The sequence below is a fragment of the Trachurus trachurus genome (assembly GCF_905171665.1).
Source record: "Trachurus trachurus genome assembly, chromosome: 17".
Classification (NCBI taxonomy): domain Eukaryota; kingdom Metazoa; phylum Chordata; class Actinopteri; order Carangiformes; family Carangidae; genus Trachurus; species Trachurus trachurus.
The window spans coordinates 18422703-18449576 of NC_139900.1; the positions used below are offsets into that span (position 1 = coordinate 18422703).

Sequence of the window (26874 nt, forward strand, 5' to 3'; positions counted from 1 at the left end):
GAATTTAACCCGGTTACAGAATTTTTTCACCTGAACTTTGAAAGTTTTACGCCAACAACGTCATCATCCTCAATTATATTTGGTTTGTTTTAAACTGACGAAGCAACATGTGAAGGATCACACACAGCTGGGGGGTTGGGGGGGGGGGGCAGTGACTGTTCTTACTGAAACCCCTAACAGGCCGATTCCTCACTTAAGACTCTTAACATAGTTTAAGGATCAGGAACAAAAGCTAATGCTAGCTCTAACATTCGGACACTTGATGCCACATGTCAGTCTGCACACACAGTTGACTCACACATACCAGTCACTCTGTGTTTATCATATGTTGTAAAGCAAAAATACATTTGTTTTATTTTCTTAAATGAACAATGGATTAAGTGGAATGAGGCATGTCACTGCAGACCTTTGGGGAAAAAAAACCCCACTTCAAATGTGATCAGCTGTGATGCAGGCTAAGCACGACACCAACTGCTCATTTTCACCCTTTTCTCCTCAGAAGCACTGTGAACACACCTGTCCAGCATGGAGCCGTTACACCAGAAACACCACAGCTATACCTTCTCCATAGCTGTAGTTTTAAAAACACACAATGACCAAAGGAAATGGATGAACAGACTTGATAAATGGGTAGGGGTATGGTGCAGTGGTGGGTTGAGCTTTTACCTCTTGTGCGACAGTGCCGCGGTTTGTAATATATATATGTGGTGTTCCTCAAGGAAATGTTTGAGGTCCTGTCTTTTTTCTTTGTACATGCAGAGCAACGTTATCGGCCACTCCAACTGACTTCTATTCTCAATGGACAGAAGCACCTTGCGCTGAATCTTTCCATGACATGTACAGTCATGCAAAAAAATGAAGTTATCAGTATGATTCTAATTCTTGTCACTATGTTTGGTCTTTCCTATTGTAGTCTAAACAAACAACAGTACAGGTAATTAAAGCTAACATTGAAAAATATGAGAGCACACTATCAACTGTAAACTAAGGCTAAAGATAGAAACCTGAGGATGGAGTCACTAAAAGAGTCCGGCAGGTCTGCAAGACATTCAGCCAACACAGATTTTTTTTTTTTTACAAGATTTTTCCAGGCATGGATATGAAAACTATATTGCAGACTTCCAAGTACAAGTATGAAATGGTGTAATTAAATGTAGCTGGGTACATGGACTTCAAACTGTAGGATGTTGTCCATTTTGTCCAAAATCTAACCTTTCAGACAATGACTTCATCATTGTTTTTATTGGGCTATTTATTTCTGTTAAAGGGATAGTTCAACATTTTGGAAAATTGGCCCATTGCCATAATCGCTAAAGTCATAGCAGTAGGTTTGTTACGTTTATTTGTTGGTGCAAGCTGTTTTTAGAACGGCAGAGCTGAGCAACGAGCTGCTCAGAGCTACGCTATGTAGGCTCATGGGATTTCTTGGTTTTGTTCATCAAATACACAATCCAACAACTCCAAAAGGCTCTGGTGGACAAGTTGTGACCTGCACATTCACCACGCTGTGAGATAATAACGGAATGTTCGTTTTCAAGGTAAATTCATGTAAAACCGTTGATGCGCGTTGCCTTCAGGGACACACACATACCTCAAAAACAACTCTGTCTTGTAACGTTCCGTTATTATCTCATAGCGTGGTGAATGTGCAGGTCACAACTTGTCCACCAGAGCGTTTTGGAGTTGTTGGATTGTGTATTTGATGAGTTTGATGAGGGAAACCAAGAAATCCCATTAGCCTACATAGCGTAGCTCTGAGCAGCTTGCGGCTGCGCTCGGCCATTCTAAAAATAGCTTGCACCGATAAATAAAGGTAACAAACCTACTGCTATGCCTATAGCGATTATGGAAGTGTTGAACTATCCCTTTAAGTCTGTAAACACTAAAGACACTATAAGTAAAATACTCCTCACCACTGAGGTCTTTCCTCACTCCAACCTGCTCCCACCCAGGGGTTGCGTTAACCGGATATTTTCCGTCACTGACCGTTTTTTTAAAACGGTGACGGAAAGTTTTTGAGGCCATCTGTCATTTTGACAGATTGCAATTCACAGCCATGGCCGTCTGGCCATGTGCATTTGTTAACAATGAAGCCGGCGGATAATCAATAAATGGAGCGGTGGATAACGATATATAACATATACAATGTCACAAAGTCACTAGGTGAGAATTAGATTAAAAAAAAAAAAAAAAACCTCACAGCTGGCGAGTGGAGCTCTTTATATGTCTATTACCCCTTTCCCACTGGCCAAAAAACCCGTTTAAACCCGCTAACAATCGGCTTTTGGTGGCAGTGGGAAAGGCGCAATGAGGGTCGACGCGGGTCAAACGACTCGGCAAGCGACGCGGGTTAAAATCGCCTTTAATCGGCTCGGCTCTGCTCGGCTTGCAGTGGGAACGCCAGACCCGCGTCAACCCGCTAATTTACATGATGACACTGAACGTTACGTGACGCTACGTCATCGCGCCGGTCGCGTCTCATATCACGTACCAAAACAAAGCTCTGCTCCGCTCTGCTCTCATCCGAGACTGGGATCAAAACATCAGAGAACACTGACCAAAAACGATAGAAAAAAAGAAAAGAAAAGAAGCGACAGTCTGTTTAACTGACGTATTGTGCCGCGGACGTCCGTCATCCGGCCGCAGCAGACTCTCTGTCCTCCGCGGTCCTGGTGCTCCAGGTCAGCCAGCCAGAGAGTCTGCCTGTGCCTCGGCGGACGGACACTCCGCGGCGGGCGGCTGTGGCATGACTGTGTGTCTCTTGCACCGCGGATGAGAGCGGGGCGACTGGTTTATGCTCTGTCTGATCCCTCAGCGGGGGGGCAGACTCGGCTCATTTTGGTCAATGGGAAAGGGGCCAAATGCCGATTGTTAGCGGGTCGACCCGCGTTTAAAAAACCCGCGTCGACCCGCTAATTTTAGTGGGAAAACGGCTTAAGTTGCAGCTGGCTGGTGCGCTCAGTAGAAAACGCTGTAGTACATACTCTAGGCCTGTGTGGAGCGTGTGTGGCGCTGTTAGTGCTGCCACACAAACACTAACAACAGAGAAGAAGACAGAAAGCTTCCCCGCAGTATTCAAACTCCTTCAAGTGGATTAAATGTTGATGGGAGTCGTGTCAGTGCAAATATGACGGTCGATAATGATTTAACGGGCGAGATTTAGCTGCAGTGTCCGAGGGACCGACAGTAGTCAGCTGTTAAGTTACGTAGCTGTAGCTACACAGCGGTGTCTCGGTACAGGTAGAGCGGTGGGGGTAGGACATCACCGTTTCACACACTCACCGCACACAACTCTTCTAAAGGTAACGTTAAGCCTTCTTTTAATGTATTTTGCCCGCCGTGGCATTGTTTATAACACGTAAAGCTGAGTGGGTCTTGTCCTGTCTGAATTTGTGCTGCATCTGGCTGTGTGGTCTATAGCTTCAGTTGTTTCAGTGATGCGCAATGGCTGCGTGCGTGCGTGCGTAAAAGAGAAATGAGAGGCACAGAGAGAGAGAGCTAACGCCAGTGCACTATGCGGTGCCTATGTGAAAACGTGCTCCTTTGGATGTTTTGGTATAACACATGGGTTAGCATGTTGATTGTTGACAGAAAACTGATGTCATCTAACGTTATATTTAGGCTAGATGTTGAGTGGCAGAAAGTGACCCCCGCATTCACTGACTGACCCACGGTTAGATGTGCTCTGACGCAGACTCTGCTCCGGAGCATTCTCTGTTCAATTTGTTTGGACTTGATATGAATTAAACATGAATTAAAATTGAATGCTATTGAATTTGTCATTATTATCATTTTTAAAAAATTAAAGTGACCGGTAAAAATAGATTATGACGGAATTTTTATGACCCCGTCAGTCAAAATGACCGGCGACGAAAAAGTCTAGCGCAACCTCTGCTCCCACCTCACTTTTTTTTCTTATGTCACGATTGACTAAATTTTAATTCGATTAAAAAAGTTAACTTATTGAGTAAAATAAAATAAAAAAAAAAATAAAATAAAATGTTTACTGAAGTTTTCTTGTGTTGTCATTGTGAACACTACCAACCTTCCTCTGTCTGTCACTGGTATCTGTGTGCTCTGTGCGGTCAGTTGGAGAGAGAGAGAGAGAGAGAGAGAGAGAGAGAGAGAGAGAGAGAGAGGGAGGGAGGGAGGGAGGGAGAGAGACCTACAGTAGGTATGGTGCTCACACTGCTCCAGCTGTAGTGGACAGAAATACTTTGAGAAAATACAGGACACGGAATTAAGAGCAGTCCGAGGCACGTCACCGCCCCAGGATCCTCCCGCTCAACCAAAGATGGTCCTGATGAGAGTGATGCTGCCGGTGTCCCTGTGCCTGCTGCTGCCGGCCGTCATCTCGGGCTGCGGACCGGGCAGGGGATACGGGAAGCGGAGGCACCCCAAGCTGACAGCTCTGGCTCTTAAACAGTATATCCCCAACGTGGCAGAGAAAACTCTGGGAGCCAGCGGCAAGTACGAGGGCAAGATCACCCGCAGCTCGGAGCGGTTCAAGGACCTGACTCCTAACTATAACCCCGACATCATCTTTAAGGACGAGGAGAACACGAACGCGGACCGGCTGATGACACAGGTCGGTGACAGTTTCACTCCGTGTCATGTTTCTGGACTTTGTCACTATGCAGTCACGTGGAACTGATGAATAAGTTTTCATTCATTCTCTACACAAGATCAGAGTCCAGAGCATTGGGAGCTGAACAATAGAGATAAATACTTTATGACTACATTCTTATAGATGGATAGATGTGTGCATGTGTTTGTACGTGTACATTTTTATTTTATTTTATTTTGGGGATATTATTATTATTATTATTATTATTATTATTATTATTATTATTATTATTATTATTATTATTATTATTATTATATTACATATGAAGTAGCCTATAACCCATGTTGTGACTGGTGTACAGGTGATGCTCATACTGCAGTGTACTGTGGATCTGTCAGAGCAGCAATCCCAGCCACATGCATCAAACAATGACCAAGTCATGTTGACAAATTAGAAACGGTATGGGGCCAAAATAATCATTATAACAACAGTGATGAAAAAGTTTTTTTACAGGGAGAAATGTGATGAATGTTAAGTGATTAATCCAACTTGGGTCTTGTGTTCTTTATAAAATTAAACTTTGAATGTAGCAGTGTTGCCTTTAGAAATGTTATTGACTTGACAACACTGAGTGGCCAGTTGTTGTATTAAACTAGAATGATCCCTGAACATGGTAGTAAATCATGTTTGCTGTGTTCGGGTATTTCAGCATTAGATAACTGTGTGATGTGAACACATCCTCTCTCCTTCTCAGAGGTGTAAGGACAAACTCAACAATTTGGCCATTTCAGTCATGAATGTGTGGCCCGGGGTTAAACTCAGGGTCACAGAGGGCTGGGACGAGGACGGCCATCATTCTGAGGAGTCTCTGCACTACGAGGGCCGGGCCGTTGACATCACCACCTCAGACCGAGACAAGAGCAAGTACGGCATGCTGGCCAGGCTGGCTGTGGAGGCAGGCTTTGACTGGGTCTACTATGAGTCCAAAGCTCACATCCACTGCTCTGTGAAAGCAGGTGGGTGGACTACATCTGTCTTTGTATGATATGTACAGATGCAGCAAATATTTTCATAAACTTGTTCAGACTCTGGACAGGAAATGTGAGGACAGAGAGTAGGGAAATGTCATGTAAAAAGTCCAAACAGCTTGGAGTTGAACTGGGGATTTACTGCTGGGGGCATTAGCACCTGTGAGGTAAGAGGCACCTTAACCACTGGGCTACTGGATCATCTTTACCTAGGAAAGTGACGTGGTATGGCATATGAAGACTGTCTGGATGTCATCAAACAACACATCACAAGTCTCAGTTGTGGTGATTTATTTATTATTGATTGATTGATTATTAGTGAAATTTAACACTTGTCTATTTTGTTGGGGGTTTAATTTGACTTTAATGCTGGTGACACTGAGGGAGGCATTATTAACACCTTGATGAAAATGTTGGTGTCTTAAGGTAAAACGGTTGAGGTGAGCCACACAGTGACCTTGGTAAATAAAGTTTTGGCCTTGTGAACACAAAATCTCAGTAACACCTTGAATGGATTTTTTAAAATTTAATATAAGCATATACTTGGACTCAGGACAAACACATTTTTTGTAGCTTAAGGTCAAAAGTCACTCTAATGGCGCTTTTCCACTGGCGCGGCACGGCACGGCGTGGCACAGCCCGCTTATTTTGCTTTTCCACTAGCCCTAGTACTGTACCTGGTACCAGGTACTATTTTTAGTACCTCCTCGGCCCTGGTTCCAAGCGAGCCGAAGCGATACTATAACGTGACGTCAGCCGACTGCCTTCCACTGATTGGGCAGAGCGTCGGCGCGAGCGCGACATCCGACATGAGAATCAAACCCGAAAATTTCAAAAACAGAGCGGCAACAGCGCCAGCTGATCTGTATCAAGACTGTTGTTATTCCTTCACCTGAGTTAAATATTGCCGTGTATAAAACCACACTGTGGTCTGTTAACGAGGTGCAGACGAGTGAGTTTGGAGCTGACGAGCGGATCGAAAAAAAAGAGGCGGTACTAGAGAACTCAGCTGTAGTGGAAAAGCACCTTTACCGTATGTGGCGAACCGGTCATCCAATCCAATCTTTTCACTTTTGGCAAAAATATCCACTGAGACTTAAGGATGAACACTAAAACATCATGTAATTGGTTCATACTTGGATAAACAGGGACACTATCTGAAGCCAATTGGAATGTAGAGGCAGATAAGTCTTTTAACAGACCTTGTCTCAAGTCTTCATTCCATCATCTTGTCCATCATTTGATAGTTAAAGGGATAGTTCACCCTAGAATGATATTTCGCTCATTATCTACTCACCCTCATGTTGACTAAGGGCTGGAAGAATTTCCAGAGTCCACCGTCCCTTCTCTGAGTTACAGGGGGTCTTGGCGTCGCAGTGCATTTCAATGCAACGGTTGCAAAGGGACACCAGAGCTCTTCGTAAAAAAACACACACAAAAAAACATCCAAATACCTCCATGATGCTCGTATGTAATGTCCGTCTTGTGCTGAAGCCCCAAATTGCGTAATTGTCGAAATATCATTCTAGGGTGAACTATCCCTTTAATAGACTGATAACCGCTGAAATTTAACTCAATTCCCGGGCAGGGGTCATTCCTATGTTCCCACAGCCCTATGTTCCCTCAGCCCTATGTTCCCTCATTTCTAACTTTTGTTGTCACCGAAAATTAGGCCCTATGTTCCCTCAGCCCTTTGGTCCCACCATTGGTTGGGTTTAGGCAATGAAGAAAGGAGTTGGTTAAGTTTAGTAAAAAGAGCAGGTAGAGGCTAGACAGGCCAGATAGGTAGAGTCCAGATAGGTAGAGAGAGTCCAGAGGGAACATAGGGCTGAGGGAACATAGGGCTGTGGGAACATAGGCACGCTCCCCCAGGGCAAGCTAACCATTAGCATCCTACACATTCCACAGACCATTGTTGGTCTGCTGAGGCAGCATTGCCATAACTTAATTTATGGCCACCTATTTGTATGTGGTTTAAACTGACCACCACATAACCAATCCTGAGGGGAGCATGAAGGTCGTTGTAGAAGGAAATTCATTCAATGTTTAGGATATTTCCCCGAAAAACACACAAATTCAGTCTCATGGGGGTTATGGTGGCTTTAGATTAGCAGACAGAGGATCAGTATGCAGGGGCGTTTCTAGACACTCTGGGGGCCCCATGCGAGAGGCACCAAATGCATTATTCCACTGCTAATGGGAGAAATTAACATTGGCTTTGGCAGCATTTTTCATACTATGCACAATGGTGTGTGTACACAGCCATTGGCAACATCAAGTTGTCATTGATATGGACCAATGTGAACCATCTCTGGAGGCCCATGTATGGGTTGCCTGCTCTGTTGCAACGCCTCTGTCATTATCCTCGTAAAATGGTTCAGTCTATCTGGTAGATTCTAATGTATTTCAGATAAAACATGATTTAGGGCTTGATGAAAGGTCAAGGGTCACCAGTCATTAGCTTCCATCTGCTGGGCCTTGCTGATTATTGAGTTGTTGAGATCAGCCTGGACCAAAGTGCTATTGTCTGACTGATTGACATCTATGTTACTGTGATGAAGTGAAGCTAATTCACCATCATTTCCTTCTAATGAGGAGAGGACCTCATTGGTCATTACTTATCACACTCTGTGTAAAAGACCTCAGCACCATTAAAGGAGTCATCACCCGGAAATCATATTTTTCTTTGTTAAAACAATGTACAGTATATTGGTGTTGGACCTCAGTGGAAACTTGCCTGAAAATCTGGAGTTTGAAAGTGGCTGAGTTTTTTCGTTTGGGCTCTTTGTTTAAGCCAGAGTAGCTCATGAGGCTGCACACCGCAAAATTACGAGATTTTGACTCTGCTCCTGTGTTGACGTCACCACAGGAGCCCACTTTCATAAACACTCTTCCAAAAAAAACCAAAAAAACAAAACACCTCTTTTCCACCTACCCGACTTCCGAGGCACCGCCATTACTTGTTGTTTTATTTCCCACTTTAACGCTGTTATTTCGTCACTTTATTAACTCATTGAGTGCCAACCACGTAATTTCTCGTTTTTCGTTCCCATGCGTTGAGTGCCAAAAACGAGATTTCTCGTTTTTTGCTTTTTTTTAAATTATGAAACTAGACACTTTAACACACTTTATGTGTAAATTTGGGGACTCTACGACGAGCAGAACTGAAATAGATGACGATCAAAAACTCATGACAGCTCATGATCTGGAAGTTTTTATCATAACTCGGCTTTTGCAAACGGAGTTCTGCATGTGGATGCAGCAGCTGCTCTGCTCTCACCCGCGAGGCTCCAGCAGCTCGGAGCCGAAACAGGAAGCTCTCAGCCGACAGTCCCGCCCGGTCTTCATCTGGAGCAACACCGTGTCCTCCCCAAAGTCCTCCCGCGGTAAAATGTGATGGTCTCTGGACCAAAGCAGGCCGGCATCACCGACCCGTACCACAGAAGGACCGTGACCACCGGTGGGACCGGTGTTCCCGACCTGCTTTTGGCCGAGAGACCATCACATTCCGCGGCGAGAGGCTGTGACACGGCACGGTGCGTCTGTGTTATTGTTGTTTAGTGGCGCCCTGTTTATAGGTTTGCTCCGACGTTGGGAGAAGTGAAGCTCCAGCGAGCACCACAGCAGCAGCTCCTCAGCAACCCGCCTGCAGTATTCGTTAACCGGTCAAACTTCGTCGTCATGCCGGGGGAGGAAACAATCGTTAATTAACTTACCCGCAGGTTTGTAGGGGTTTACTGCCGGCTGGTTAAATTCTTTTTAAGAGATAAATGTTGGTCTTATTGATGAAATCGAACAATTGCGGCAGTCGTATTAGTTTGTTTGAATGAAAAGTGAAGCTTCACACAGAGCAGCAGCTCTGCCCCGGGGCTCTGTAGCCTACGTACAGAAATCACCACATTTGCATCAATAAATACATGTTTTACAATGAACCAATTAAATTTTGTTTTAATTTATTAAGTTATATAACATGGTTACGGTACACGGCAGAGAGCAACATAGTATGCGGTTTCCAATACAGCCTGCATGCAGCCTACTGGGCCAGCCACCATTCCGTCTCTGTCCTTCCTGCGTCCAATCAATGCGCGCCTCATTACATGTTAATACAATGAACATCCGGACCAGTCAAAACCTTGCACTTACTCTCACGAGAGAAAGTTGCCGTATGAAAAAGTGTCAGAACAAGCTCTATGTTTGATTTTTAAAAAAAAATTCTAATAAGTTTTAAGAATTGATTCAAAGCAATTCAAGGGGGACTGGATACGTAAAAACCATGACTCCTTTAAGACAACAGCAGAGTGTGACTTCTACATACATAGATGCATACATCTGCAGCCACACATGCTACTGTGCACCTGAAACAATCATATGCCCTCAAACTTAATGATTACTGTTCTGAATTTGACAGAAAACTCTGTGGCGGCAAAGGCAGGAGGTTGCTTCCCAGGGTCATCCATGGTGATCCTAGCAGATGGAGAAGTTAAAACACTGAAGGAGCTCCAGGTGTGGGACAAGGTGCTGGCTGCTGACCGGCAGGGAAACCTGGTTCTCACTGACTTCCTCATGTTCTTGGACCAGGACCGAGAGACAGTCCGAGAGTTCCACGTCCTGGAGACTGAAGAGCCACGTCGCAGACTGACACTGACCGCAGCTCACCTGGTGTTTGTTGTGAACAACAACAGTACTGACAGCAGTGACGTCCAGGCTGTGTTCACTAGCACTGTTAGGCGAGGTCAGTGGCTTCTGGTTGTTGGGAATGAAGGACCAGACCACCTCACCCCTGCCAGAGTGACAAGAGTTGACGTGGAGCAGCATGTGGGATCTTATGCACCTGTAACATCTCATGGAACAATCATAGTTGACCAGGTGTTGGCGTCCTGCTATGCAGTGGTTGACAGCCATGACCTTGCACACTGGGTTCTTGCCCCAGTTAGACTGTGGCGCTCATTCCTGTCACTGGTTGGGATGGTGACAGAGCTCAGTAGTGTGCACCCAAAGGATGGAGTCCACTGGTACCCTGAGCTCCTCTACCATGTGGGACAATGGCTTTTGGACAGCAGCTATTTTCACCCATAGAGTTGTAATGAACTTCATGCACTGTTCACTCTTAGTAAAACATCATGTTTGTGGTCCAAAACTTGTTTCTTCATGTTGATGTGTTGACCTATCAGCACTGAGCAGTCCATCCATCATCCATTCTGTCCCATTTATTTGAGGTCAGGTCTTGGTGGCAAGTCAGTCAAACTAGTCCAGACCTCCCTCCATCCTGCAACTTTTTCCATCTCATATGAGATAATCACAATCTGTTCTGGGTCCACCACAGCTCCCTACCATCTTTTCCTGCCATTCCTGCTATCATTTAATAGCAGGAGTCTAGGGCTGCTAGACAAAGATTTTGTTGGTCGACCAGTGGTCGTCACTAGTTGACTAATTGAAAAAATCGCTTTTGACAAAAAAAAAGAGAGAGAGAGAGAGAGAGAGAGAGAGAGAGAGAGAGAGAGAGAGAGACCGTGTAAAAAACTACAACAAAAGTGTCACGTGTCACGACTTCCTGTATCTGGCCCTTCAAAATAAAAGCCCCATAGCCTTTATACAGTTCAGTCATATTGATTTTGACTTAATTTTGACATGACACGGCTCCAAATGTTTTTGTTTTTTTTCCTGCGACCAATCGACCAATGAAATTTTGGTCAGCTAATGACTTTTTGGTCGACCAGTGCCTGGTCGACTATTTGGGGCCAGCCCTACAGGAGTCCAGGAGGCACCTTAAGCTCCAAACTTCTCCTCACTCTGTCTCTTAGGGTGTATTCAGACTTGTGGCTCGTTTGCTTTGTATCAATTTAGGAGCTAAAACGATACAATTGTTGCATTCTTCTTTTGGCTTCTTTTGTGTTCACACTATAACAGTCCCAAGCGATCCAAAGTTGTGAACAAATGCAGTGCACGAACTAACTGTTCTCTATTGGTCAGAAATCTTACCCAGAAGGAGGAGGAGGTTACCCAGGAAAAACAAAAAAACTTGGAATAGAGGTCTCAACGGGCCTGAACATTAAAATACAACCCAGTCCGAACCGCAAAGCCAAACGAGCCAGGTCTGAATACACCCTTAGGAGACAACCTGCAGAGGAAAGTCATTTCAGCCAATTTCTCTATCTCTACCCAAAGCTCATCACCAAAGTTGGTACAACGGTCAACTGGTAAATCAAGAGCTCTGTCTTCCAGCTCAGCTTCATTAAAACCACAACAGCTCAGTACGCTTTACCTCTGATGGTGCACCAATCTGCCTGTAGATCTGCATCCTACCCTCACTGTGAACAAAACCCCAAGATAGTTTCCTTCTCAGAAACTCCATCCCAAGCCAAAGAGAGCAATCAACCCATCTGATCCAGCAGAGAGCCATGGCCTCAGACTTGAAAGTTCTAGTCAGTCCATGGATAATAAAACATCATAGCATTGTTCTGTGCTGTGTCTCTATTCACATACTTATACTACTTACTTACACTAACTATTTTGAGTATGTAAGTGCATTCACACTGACAAGAATGGCAAAATGCAGTGTAGGATACTGCACTGCAAAAACTCAAAATCTTACCAAGAATATTTGTCTTATTTCTAGTCAAAACAAACCTCATTATACTTAAAATAAGACTCATCACATAAAAAGTAGCTTGTTTTTAGACACTTTTTACTTCTTTCAAGCATATTTTCACTTGAAATAAGTAGAAAAATCTGATAGTGGAGCAAGTTTTTCTTTCTTATTACAAGCACAAAAAACCTGCTTTCACTGGCAGATTTTTCTACTTATTTCAAGTTAAAATTAGTTTGAAACAAGTGAAATTATCTAAAAACAAGTAGATTTTTAGGTGATTAGTCTCTCACATGGAAAGAGATTAGTTTTGACTAGAAATGAGACATTTTGACAAGAAATAAGACAAATATTCTTGGAAAGATTTTGAGTTTTTGCAGTGTGCTAGTACCCTGGATGTTGAGTGTGGAACGCCGGGCACTTCCCACCCCCAATGATGGCTATCTTGGCTACGTAGCGGAAGGGGAGGAATTTAACGTTTGGATTACGCCATACAGGACAAATGTACTGATAATAAGCCATTATTGTGTTAATTTAGCCGTCTGAACTGAATTACTGCGGATTTGGTGTGGTGTCCGTGGCTGACTATCACCGGCTAAATGTTACCTGCTAATGCTAGCTCTCGCATTTAGCGAATGTTTGAATGAACAAGTTAAACCTCTAACCACACATCTAATGCTAAAATCTTCTACAGTGTAGAAAATTTAACACATAAACAACAAACATATGCCATAACAAGCTCAATGCGGCAGCTATGGTACATCAGCTGGTGGTAATCGGCAGTAACTCAATTCGATGGCCAAATGTTGCGATCGTCATTTCTGGTAAATGCACAATGACTCTATTCGATTTAACACTACCCTGTTGAAATTCAGGCACTACAGAAGTATGTACATAGTGTACATAGTACACTACATGGAAGTGTACTAACTAAAGTATCTGAATTGAGACACAGGGCTGGTCTTGCCTCTTGATTTGTCAAGAAGTGGATTTGTCATCATGCCCCCAGATTGGAGCTGTAACTTAATGGGAACAAAGCCATTACAGAGAGAATAAGATGGTCAATACAAACCACATTTAAAACCATTCTTTAAAAGTGTTGTTCTAACTTTTGTTGCCAAATACACTGGGGTCATTTTCACTGAATGGAAAGTAAAACATTACTCAATCACCAACCACAGCATTAAAACCAGATAGTGGATCTAATCCTGTGGCTGATTAATATTTATACGGACAAAATATGTCTGTGTGTGTTGATATTTATTTTTTTCTGTATCACTGTCATAGGTCCATGTGAAATATCAAGTGTTTCTGAGTCTAAATGTTCAGTGATTCATGTGTTCAGGTGTAGTGAATGGCTGTAGAGTTAATGTGATTGTTCTAACTGACTGTCAGGGCCAATTGTATTTTCATAGATGGATATAAAGTATGACATCAATAAATTCTATTTTTTTATACACTGGCTGTTGACCTCAAGTAAATAAGTGGCCTGAGGGAACATTTGGCAATCATTGCTTCATTTGGGAATAGGCTCACAGGCAGACAGCCCACAGCTCAATCTGCCTAAATGCTTCAGTATAGAACTGAGTCCAAGACCATAAAGCATCAACATATTCTCAGCATATCTGATGCAGTGTAGGCTCAGGACCATGATCTAGATCCTCATGAGAACTATGAACATGAGAGTCTGTAAATACCAAATCTATAAAACCATCCTACTTCTAATATGTTTGAATTTTTTCCTATATCTACAAATGACCAGGTGTCTATGACTTTCAACGGTTAGTAATTGCATAGAGAGCAGCACCTAACTGTAACACAGCCCTACCCATCATACCAAAGCAGATACATTTAAAGCTGCATTATTGGTTCATTTGTTTTGTTGATCTTTGTATTTTCTGTCTGCTATAGCAGCTCCAGAAATGAAGCTAAAACTCTCAAAAACAATCTCAGCTAAGTTAGGATCGTGACATAGTAGTATTCCCCAGTGTATGAACACTTTATTCGTTTCAGAAAGTATTTAAACTGTTTGACCTGGGTCCAATTTCTCAGGTGGCCCTCCACAAGCCTCTCACAGTAAGTATGAATCTCTGTTCCTCCTGACAGAACTGGGGGAGCTGATGTGTTTGGATGTGGGTTTTTTGTAGAACTATTGTAAAAAGCTTCAGTGAACATCTCTGAGATGGTAAGATCTCTGAGTTGACACTGTCTGACCATCACTGTGGTGCTGATGAGGAGGGCGGGGTGACTGGAGGCAGCAGCTTGTAGTGTGCTGTGACTACCAACAGATGGTGGTGTTTACCAGTCGGACTGGAGATAATCCTTTATTTGCAACCAACAGCAGGTCACAGAGGCCAAAGTCTGAGTCTTCATCCTGATAAGTGTGTGATAGACACCTGATGTGTTTTTTTTCTATTTTCCTATACAATAAAGTGAAACAATATCATATCACAGACCTTGATAGCTGATGTCCACCATGTGACACAGACCAGTCGTTAGTTTCTGTGGTCCTTCAGAGCCTGTGACTCATAGTGATGGACTGAAGGAGGAAACGTTTTTGAGTAAGAAAGCACCTTGACAGAGATGAAACGTTCCTACCCTGAGCCAATAGAAGAGGAAATAACGACAGCAGGAAAATACATGGATATTATAAGATGTAATTTAGAAGACGACACTTTATTGTGATGGTGGACATGGTAGACACAGTTTCCTGTATTTTGGGACACTCTCATGTCTGAAGCTGGGTTGCATTTGTTTTTTCTCTCTCAGACACAGAGAAGTTAGGCCTTATAGGGACATTGTCTAACTTCTCCTGTTATCTACAGTATTCACGAAAAAAGATTATTTCGTTCAAAAATATGTTTTTCATTAATCGGTAATCACCCCCATAGTGAGGAGTGAGGAGGAATGGAGCGTTACACTGATGTTGCATTCCCGTGCAGTCGGGCAGACGGCCGTCGGTAACAAACCAGATGTCATTTTAGTCACAGAAGTCGAGAGAAAGCCGGTAAAACTTGTTTACATAGAGGCTTGTTTATGCCGTTACGTGCAGCGGCTGCCGTCCGTCTGCCGTCTGCCCGATTTCATGTGAATGCAGCATGAAAAATACGATTGAGTTGGAGTTGCTTGCGATATACAACCGCAACGCTAGATGGGAGTAATTCCTACACAATGTATCTTTAACTGCAGTTTTATTGATTGACTCAATATTATATATATGATTTATTCAGGCCTTAAATTATGATACAGTTGCAGTCACAGTCAGTTCACACGTACTTTACAAAGCTGCATGAGGCTGGTCAAATGTTACGGTTGACATCCCGTCACATCCGTCACCGTCCTGCGGTTTGTATTGTGACACTACATTGGAGGCTAAAGAGCTCCGTTTTCACACTAGATTACTCTGTACTGCTGTCAGCCCCGAGTCCGGTCTCTAACGTCCTGCAGGAAACATGTGGAGGAGACTTTGACCCAGCTGAGAGGATCTTCCCGCCTTCAGCAGGTGTCTCTCTACAGGACGCTGGCAGATGATGGAAAAAGCCCTTCAAGTGACACAGAACTAAGCAGATGGGCCAGATCCCATCTCAGCACTCAGCACTCTGCACTCTTCCCGAGCGCCCCCCAGCTCCCTCTTCTGTTTGTCCGCTCTGTTTGGCTCCACCCCCTCATCCTTGCTCTCTGCTTCCCCTCTCTGTTGACTGAGCCATATGATCCTGTCTTGATTAGTAGCAATTATATCAAAAAAATAAATATATACATTCCTGGTTTCAACTTCAGGACCATACCATAAAAAATATGATCAATTAATAACAAAAGAGGAGGAATACGTCATGTATATAAATACATAAAGTGTGAATGAAAAATAACAGTCAGGGGTAGAGAATTATGTGCTTCAGTGAACAGGAGTGTTACAGTCCTAATCTGTTACTTTTTTTAACCCTTAAACAGGCAGGAATGTAAAATTAATCGTGAAAAATAATTTATGTTAATATTTATCTGTTTTGGACCAAATTAAAACATTTCCATTCTTTTTTTTTTCTTAATATCTTGTATATTTTGAATTTTGAGTTTTTTGAGTTGTATCTCCTGGAATACGTTGCCCTATAATGGTATAATAAGAGTCAAAATGGTAAACATATTGATGGGGAGAAATGATGTACTATTGTTTTTGGTATAATCAACTGTTTCCATCCTAAAGTAATCAGGGGGTGTAACAGTCTCATTGCTGCTCCAGTGTTTTTTTTGGGATGTGGGGGGTAAGGGAACAACATGGCCACCGTGCACTTGTCTGGTTAATATCAGTAAAGACATGGTGTCAGAGTGGTGTCTGCTATGTGCTACACACACTACATACATGTAAATTACAGACAGTGTTTGGCCGGGGCGCTTCATGACTACCACCGTTCAGACAACCTGTGGTCAAAGCGGCACGCTGACCTTCAAGAGGTGTGGATGTGCATGCATGCTGGGGTTTGTTCCTGTGACCTTGATAAGCTGCATATGGCCTGCAATTTTTTTTTTTACTGTGAACCCCCACCACAGAGCCTTAATGAGCAGCCTGAGAGTACACACACACACACACACACACACACACACACACACACACACACACACACACACACACACACACACACACACACACACACACACACACACACACACACACACACACACACACACACACACACACACACACACACACACAGTATGCAGACATCAAACTGAGAAGTGGGGCTCTATATCCCCTCAGATTACAGCTGAAGACCGAATCCTGACCTTATTTATACAAACATCTTTTCCTGAGAGATGTTCAACATTTAACCTTCGCTGATCTTCAGCAGATGGGCAATTACAAAATGAAATACCTTCTAAAGTATGCCCTAATGTTATCACCAGGATTTGTGGTTTTGTAACATACAACATATTTAGGTGAGACACTACAGGCATAAACAGTTTTTTCATGCACTGATCAATTTTGAGATTTTGGGCAATTTTTCTTCCTTAACATTTATTCTCTCAGAAAAGTCAAAAGAAATGGTAGAACATCCATTAAGGTGGTTATTTTTACTTCATTTGGTCTCTTTTGTTGGTAGATTTCTCCTAAATTCCCCAAAAGTTAATATGCTACTGTGACATACTGTGCTGTGCTTGTTATCAGTCATGTCAGGTATCATTGTAAAGCTCTCTCTCTTCTGAACAATTATGAAGGCTTGTAGGCATTTCCTTTGTATCCGCAACCAATAGTAAAAGTATGTTTTACATTAACAATGTATAGCATTTTACAGTACAAGTCTTTAAAGGCTGTTTTCTCAAAATGAGTTTTTCCTCATGAGCCTGAAATCTCCACTTCAGCAGCACTTAGAGACACCAAACCTTCCAGTTTTATTCCTGACTATGTTCTGAAGGTTTTTACAGAGGGGATTGTTGATATATCATCCAAAGCCTGGTTTATACAACATTTTATTCCTAAAAACATGGCAAAATTTGATTTTTTTTAGGGCTGGTGACAGTGTTTTCTCATTTACAAAGTGATAAAAAGAGATATCCCAAATCCCCTTCTTCTGACAAGAATTTTGAAAGGGGCTTTATCCATTTTTCAGATTTTGGTTCTGGAAATGTATGCAAATTAGCGCATATTTAATCAGATACTGACTCATTTACATATTAAATTTGACAAAACTTGTAATACAAAAAATATTTGTCTTAGTGTAAGTGATAAACTTGTGAAGTTTCATGGTGGTATCTGTTATTTAAATTTTTTACCCTATAGTGTCTCCCCTTATACACATGTTTCAGCAGAACTGGGGACCAATAGGAGTGTGGGACACACACAGGGCTGCAAGGACATCTGACTCAGGTCCTCCTGACTCGCTCACACAGTTTTGTTGAGTTAATTCCTTATAGTAAACAACAACACATCAGAAACTTGATTTGCAAAAGGCTCCAATAATCCTGTGTACACAGACCTCACGTTCTTTACACATGCTCTCATACACCACACGCACACACACACATACACACACATCCCTGTCACTGTTCTTTATGCACTCAGGTATCACTGGCAATGAAAATTTAATTTCCACTCATCTGCTGTCTGTCACAATAAGCACCTCAAAAGCAAATTCCCTCTAGTAATAAGCGGGGCGTTTTCCCCACCGTGAAGCACACACTCACACACAATGTACATAAAAGATTAATTAACCACAGGCATTGTTTACCTGAAGGATCCAAATCAGGGGAAATAATTGAGAGCCAGAGCCCGAATATAGAGAATGAAGTGGGGGGTGGCGACGGCAGAGCAATATGAAGAGATAAAGGAGCAGACAGACACACACACACACACACACACACACACACACACACAGATACACACAGACACACACGGACGGAGATAACATTGTTGAGGTTCAGTTCAGAGGCAGAGCAGACAGATACTGCAGGTCCCAGGGCAACAACCATCATCCTGCTCAGGCATGTCAAAGGAAAACACATTGATTCTGTTGTCGACTGTGTTTAATCCCTACACAGAGGCTACTGATACACACACACACAGAACGACACACACACGTACACACACATAAAGCGTTTCCTAAAGGATTTTTCCTTTGTGGAGCAGAGAGGCTGAAGTCAAAACAATTACTGAGAGAGCGAAGAGAGGGAGCACTGATGCACCTCTACATATCCACACAAGGGGAACACACTTACTGGGATTTCTAAGAAATCAACCACCAGTGAACATACCATTTACTAACGCTGGAATATTTAACAGCTGATGTTGAAATGATTCTCTTTTTGGCATTAAAGGCAAAAACCAACATGTTAAAGGGATAGTTTGGCTTTTTTGAAGTGGGGTTGTATGAGCTACAAATGTCCATTAAGTATAATATCTACAGTAGAAAGGTCTCTGATACCCCCCACTCAGAAACACCGGCGAGACACATGCAGGCAGTGCACTGTTCAGCATCCAGATTAACAAACTTTTTTCTGACCAGCTGATGCATGGTGATTTTTTTCTTTAGATCATACTCTTGAACTGGTGTATTATTTAGAGACTGGATTTCTCGTAGGTGGTGAAAATACCCTGATTAATGGTTCCTCATTGAAAACAAACTGCCTGTGTCTGTGTGCAGCGAGATGCACCTGTGTTTCTCAGTAGGGGGGAGCAGAGACCTTTCTACTGCATCTATTCAATTTAATTCAATTCAATTCATTATCTTTATTGTCCACAATGTGGAATCTAGTGTACTTAATGGGCATTTGTAGCTCATACAACCCCACTTCAAAACAGCCGAACTATCCCTTTAAGCACCACACACAGCAGCAGTAGCAGCAAGAGTCAAGCACCCACCCACCCACCATCACTATACTGTATATAAGCCAGAGAGGACACAGTGCTGTCCATGTCCCTCACATGTCCCTCATCTGTCCATAGTGTTCTACTACCAAATGTGTAACACCACTGTTTCCAGCTGCAAACATTGTCCTTCTCTATACCTTCCATTGTTTGTGTGTGTGTGTACATCACTAGATACACTGTGACTGAGGAAACACCAACAACCTCTCTAACCCGAACGATCATTTAGGTCATCACCTTTTTGATACAACTCATAGAAGTGTATCCTGAAATAGCATCCCTATGGTGACAATAGACAACAACAACAACATGGATATACACAGACAACATATTTTTTAAGGGAAAGCACACACAGTTTTGGCCACTTGGGGGCAGCAGCTGTAACTAATACTCACTATTATCTCATCAATGGGGTAAATTCAGGCCACAAATCCAGTAGATCAATGATGATGTGCATGTGTGGTGATCATAGACTGTAAAAAGAATGGACGTAGCATCCGTGACGTCACCCATTGGTTTTGGGGAGTAGTTTTTGTGACTCAAATATGGCGGCCTGAACAGCGCCATGTTGGATTTACCGGCCGAGAGCCCGCCCACTGGCCTCTAAGCAGCCTGTCTCTGGACTGCTCGGGATCTGTCACTCAACGTTTCCGTGCCCCAATTGGCCAGAATTTTAAACCTAATAATAGTAAAACGGTAGAGTTTAAAAAAAATTCACCCTCCTCAGAGTGTGTGCGGGGTTAGAAACTATCGGTCGAGACCAAAAGACGTAATGGTACCAGGCTTTGATCATGTTTATTGAGGATGTAAAGTCGGCTATTTTAACATTGGGGTCTATGGAGAGTTGCTCCCTTCTGGTACCAGCCCCCAGCGACAACCGAGGGGATTGCAGTTTTTGAACGCGGAAGTGAGCTTCACTTCTCAGACCGACAACTGCCCCCTTGGTGGTGATGCATATTAGTCCAGTGTACCATTCCTTTGTAGCTCTGTGTTTGGTCTCCACCAGCACCAGAGAAAAATACATTTCTCTTAAAGACAAACATTTTGGCAAATTGGTCTATTGCCATAATCTCTATAGTCATAGCAGTAGGTTCGTTACCTTTAATTGTCGGTGCAAGCTTTTTTTAGAATGGCAGAGCGCAGCAGCGAGCTGCTCAGAGCTACGCTACGGAGGCTAATGGGATTTCTTGGTTTCCCTCATCAAACTCATCAAATACACAATCCAACAACTCCAAAACGCTCTAGTGGACAAGTTGTGACCTGCACATTCACCACGCTATGAGATAATAACAGAACGTTACGAGACCTTTAGTGTTACCTGTGTAGGCCTACGTCCTGTAATGTCTGGAGTCTGTTGTTTGTTACATCATAGAACACACTCTTAAATGTTCAGTGTTCAGTGAGAACACTGTTTTATAGTCATCTATTGCAAAGTGTAAATTTGACACTGCATGATCCACAGATTGGTATATCATGCTCTTTGAACACACACCTCTTGTGGTGCATCACACATTCGTGAAACACCACTGACACTGTCTATATTCAGCCTGATACAGTGGCTAATTCACATCTCGTGTTGGAGTGAAAGCACCTCTCTGCCCCCCCCCCTCCTCCCGTGGCTCTCAGTCAGACACCAGGACACGTTGGATTCACACCGAGTCTGACAGTGACTATTGATCTGGAGAGCAGCCAATGGGAGTGGCCCAGCCAGGTGCATCGATCTGTCTCTCAGCCACTGTCAGAGCTCATTATCTAGTCTAATGATAAAGCTCTGAGCAGAGGAGACTCCTGACCTTAAGGTGAGAGAGCAAACAGTACCAACAGTAGAACCACACAGGACGTCCTTTATATGGTAACGTCATGGTAACACACAGTGGACTCAGCTTAAAGATAATCCTGTAAAGTTACAGAGAGAACACTGGTTTCTAGGATACTCTGCTTCTACCTTGTTACCTTGTGTTTATTGTGTTACACTGTTGTGCCATGAGAGTTGTCATGTGTTGCTGACATATATTCAACACTAGAGGGCAGCACAGCTCTGACACTGGTTCCCTTTCTTACTGGTCTCTATGAACTGTGAGCAGTGTGCAGTACTCGTGTGTTGTTACAGAGACACCAGGAGCTGAGGAGGTCACCTGTTCCTGCACAGCTGTGACTCTTTGACCTGACATTTGTACTGAATCATTAGTATCATGTTCACATCAAGTTATGTGTGTGATGATCAGAGAGCTGGAGGAGCCGGGTCCTGACCTGCAGAGCACTGGTACATTACTGTAAGATAACAGGCTGCTGGTTTCCAGAGTAACAACAGACGTCTCCTCCATCATTTCTCACATGTATCACATGATTTTCACTCTCCATGTGTGCCAGGTGGCCGCATTTGACATGTTTTCATGTTCAGCTGCTCATACACTGTATGAGCACTCTCTGGAAACTAATTTAATTGGAATTAATTAACTCAAGTGAACCATTTGGCAATTTTTTTCTATTTTCCCCTGTAATTAGTATCAAATTAAAGTTTTTTTTAGGAAATGTCTTGAAGTTATCAGGACACTCTGGGCCAGTGAGATCAGAGTTTGTTAAAGCTATTAAAAGGCAGATTTATGTAACTAAAATTATTGTGCAAAGCCAAAGTTTTGGTTCTCACTAACAATTAAAGCTGTGTCTCTATAGATGTATACCTATAGAGAGTGAGCAATAGACTGTTTTCATTGCAGTGTACTTGCAAAGATCAGCTAGACATTCAAGTTTAAAATGCAGCAGCTATAAACTCTCTACGTCAGTTTTTATGCTTTCTATTAAAACACGTAACACTGCATTATGTCTGTTTGAGTGTCGATGTTAGTGCAGAACTGAGATTTTAGAATGAATGAAGATTCAGGTTTGTTTATGTGTTAAATCTTTGGGAGTTGACCTTTAAATTTCAAAATGAGAGTGATGTGTTTTGGATGGAAGAGGCCACTAATAAGGAACCCATACAGTATACAGTTGGGTCAATATGTATTTGGACACTGACACAAGTTATACTGAAATATATTCAAAATTACAGTTGTATAATGAGTATGGATTGAAAGTGCAGAGTCTTAGCTTTAATTTTAGGGTATCCACATCCAAATTTGAGGAAGGTTGTAGGAATTACAGGTCTTTAATATGTACTACCCTCATTTTAAAGGGACCAAAAGTAATTGGACAATAACTCAAAGGCTGTTTCATGGACAAGTGTGGGCAATTCCTTTGTTATTTCATCATCAATTAATCAGATAAAAGGTCAGTTGACTCCTGGTGTTGTCTGTATAGAACATCTATTGCACGTCTGGATGAGGGTTCCCTCCTCTGTTGCTCACCCTGAGGTTTCTCCAATTTTTCCCTGTTAAAGGGGTTTTCTATGGAGTTTTTCCTCAGTTAATGTGAGGGCAGAGGATGTTGTTATGATGCCATGTAAAGCCCTTTGAGACAAATTGTTTGTAAAAAATAGGCTATACAAATAAATTGCCTTGCCTTGCCTGGTGTTTGCATTTGGAAGATTTTGCTGTGAACCCACAACATGCAGTCAATGGAGCTGTCCGTGCAGGTGAAAGAGGCCATTCTTTGTCTGGGAAAACAGAAAAACTCCATCACAGAAATCACAAGAATATTAGGAGTGGTCAAATCCACAGTTTGGTACATTCTGAGAAAAAAAATAATGCACTGGTGAAGTCTGCAACAGAAAAAGGCCTGAAAACAGCGGTGGATGATCGTAGGATCATTTCTATGGTGAAGAAAAATCCCTTCACAACATCCAGTGAAGTGAAGAATGTTCTCCAGGAGGTGAGTTGCAATATCCAAGTCGACACAGAGGGTTCACTGCCAGGTGTAAACCACTCTATAAAGAACCTATAGACAGGCTAGACTGGACTTTGCCCCCCCCCCAAAAAAAAAGACAGCACAGTTCTGGAATAGCATTCTTTGGACAGATGAAACCAAGATCAACCTCTATGAGAATGATGACAGGGGGGCTGAATCTGAGCATTTCAGAGTGAAGCAGGAAAGCGACTGAGGAGAATGGAGGATGGAGTACACAGACAGCTTGTATGTGATAAGTATGGAGTTTTTATTAATTGAAGCTTTCAATATGCTCCACTGGGGTCCAATATCACATTAAAAGCCCCTGAAATGAGCATAATAGGTCCTCATTAGAGCAAAGAGATGGAATGTTCTCCAATGGTCAAGTCAGTCACCTGATCTCAAACCAATGGAGCATGCATTTCACCTGCTAAAGATTAAACCTCAGGCAGAAAGACCCACAAACAGCAACCGAAGGCTGCTGCAACAAAGACCTGGCAGGGCATTAGAAAGAAAGAAACCCTGTGTCTGGTGGTTTCCATGGGTTCAAGACGCCAGGCAGTCATTGCCTGCAAAGGATTTCCAACCAAGCATTAAAAAGGAACTTTTCCTTTTCAATTATATCAATTTCTCCATTTACTTTTGTGCCCCTGAAATGAGGGTGTGTGTATGTGTGTAAAATGATTGCATTTCCTTCCATTTTTATACAATATTTATTATTTAAAGCCAAAAGTCAGCACATCAACCCTACATATAATTTCAAATCCATTGTGGTGATGTAACCAAAATTCTGAAAACTGTCTCATTGTCCAAATATTAATGGACCTAACTGTAGTTAGTGGAGTCAGAGAATGAATGATGCGAATAATGGGTCCCCGTAAATGCAGTCACATTTTTCTGATTGTGAGGACATTTGGTCCTCATGAATCCAAAGGACTGTCTGAGAGATCAGGGCAAGAGATCACATGATGTGTGAGTGTCCTGACAGCTAATGTAAGACAAGTGTCTGTGTGTGTGTGTGTGTGTGTGTGTGTGTGTGTGTGTGTGTGTGTGTGTGTGTGTGTGTGTGTGTGTGTGTGTGTGGTGTGTGTGTTGCCTTTGTCTGATGGTTTTGTTGGTGTCTCATTGAAGTGTCCTTCATGTGCTTCGCTAAGCAAACACACACACACACAACATACAGAGACCTGCTGTGGTCCTAGGAGACACCCAGAGAGTAGCAGCTGCTCTACACACACAAACACAAACACACACACACACACTGCTTGTTTGTCATTATAAGGGTTGGTAAACACTGATACACATCCCATCACACAACTGGTTCACAGTGATACGAGCCTGAAGGATTAAACAATCCTGTTTTATTCATTGGTCCTGGTCTGTGCGGTGGAGGTGGGACTGGACCACGGATGGACAGATGGACAGGTTGGAGTGTGACATGAACACTTGAGCAGAGTGGAGTCAGGTAGGCTACAGACGAGGACTGACATGAACACTTGAGCAGAGTGGAGTCAGGTAGGCTACAGACGAGGACTGACTGACCAGTCTGATATTCAATTCAATTCAATTTTGCTTTATTGGTATGAGCATCATTAGACTGTTGCAAGTTGTTATATAAAACATACACATATTGGGCCTCATTCACGAACCGTTCTTAAGAACAAATCTGTTCTTAAGTCCTACTTACGAAGTTTTTACGAAGATTGTGGCATTCATGAATGTTTTCTTATCCAGAATTTGTTCTTAACTAAGAACAAAATCTACGAACAGTCAGGAGTATACTTACGCAGTTTTAAGTGCTGAGACTTCTGCAAAAATAACCGATTATAGCATTTTCTTTTGTTCTGCAGTTGTATGATATTATATGATTTGAATAAGAATTATTTTTCTTATCTTTTATGATGTTTTTAATAATCATATATTAATAATAATAATTGACAAATCATAGCAGTTTCTTTAAAAAAAAAACATTATAGACACTTAATTCATATCAGTTTTTTGTTTTTTTGGGGGGGGGGCTGTTTTTTTTTTAAATATGTGATAATATGATGATATTTATGATGGCACACGTGAGAGTGTGTTCTCTCTGATAACAACCGAAGAGCTGCATCCACTGCTGACGCTACTAAATATAGCCTAAATATAAATACAAAAATATAAACTAAATATAAGCCTTTCGTTTGTTTCTTTGTTTCATTCCTGCCGCAGTAGCGCCACTTCACTACTTAAGTTCTTTTTACGTTTGGAGTCTGGTGCTCCCTCCCAGATTTTCATTTGAGCATTTCAACTTTCTTTCTCACTTCACCTCCTCTGCTCAGTGCCTGTGGGTGCTGTGTGCACACGGCCCTGCAGTCTCATGCCCTTTTACGGGCATTGATGGGGCGGTTACCTTTGCTAATCCTATGTTAATTAGACTCACCTGGCACACGCCCTCAATTTACGAGGAGGTGGCATAAGAACACAGCTGCGAACAATTCTGAGGCTTACGAACGCGTTGATGAATCTGACGTAGGGTTTTCTTAAGGAACTTCTTAAGAACAACTTAAGAAAGAATCTAAGAAGGTTCTTAAGAAGATATTGGTGAATGAGGCCCAATGTTCTTAAATGATGACAGTAACAAATGATAATAAAAAACAACAACAATATTAAATGACATCAATAATGGTTCTGATCAGCATTCGTGTACTTTTCTAGTATTGTGGCAGAATGTTACATATTGTGCAGCTAATTTAGTAAATTGTGGATCTTTATTTCTTGAAAAGGCCTGGGCAATGAGACGAAGAGCGATATATATAGTTGAGTACTGAAAGTAATCTGAAATTGTTTTTTTATGTGTCACTCACACCTGTGTGGCAGGTAACACCAACAGGAAGGACTGTCTAGTCTTTGTTTTTGTATTTGTCATTAAATGTGTCTTGTAATCCCATGGGATGGGCCACAGTGGTGGCATGACACAAAAATAAAAATTCATTCATTCATGCATTCATTCATTCATTACACATAGTTCATATTAAATGATGATGATGATGATGATGATGATGATGATGATGATGATGATGATGATACATAATTATTACACGGCTCTATTGAATCCTGCTCTCTGATTGGTCCAGCGCTGCGTTCTGCGGTCTGTTATTTCTGTATAACGGACCGTCGTCATGTATAACAGACCGTTGCTAGGGACGGCGCTCTGATCAGCGCAGTACAGAAAAGAGAAACTATGCAGGATATTTACCTTGTGTTTCATTTTTACCGTCATTAAACAGCTTCGGACTAATAGTGATGTTAGATAAATGACTGGTAACTTGTTACAAGGAGAGTGGAGGCTCCTTCCACACCGCTGCTGAAAACCAGACCTGCATCAGAGCCTCTGACCCGGTGTCCGCTCTCCTCTCGTCTCGGTGGCACCGCGACTCCGCGACACAAACGCACCACGTAAACAGTAAAGTTAATCTCTTGTTTATGACAGATACGACTACACACAATACACACATCTTAACACGTGTATGGTAATCTATCG

The 26874-nt window shown here is 42.5% G+C and overlaps 1 protein-coding gene across 1 annotated transcript; it reads left to right on the top strand.

The window, feature by feature from the left end:
* Window positions 1–4294: 4294 nt before the first annotated feature.
* Window positions 4295–10671, top strand: LOC311000571 (sonic hedgehog protein-like; the record flags this gene model as incomplete). Its single annotated transcript, XM_083991309.1, has 3 exons — window positions 4295–4588; window positions 5322–5583; window positions 10004–10671. The coding sequence occupies 3 exons, from the start codon at window positions 4295–4297 to the stop codon at window positions 10669–10671; spliced, it is 1224 nt and encodes a 407-aa protein (XP_083847435.1).
* Window positions 10672–26874: the final 16203 nt, after the last annotated feature.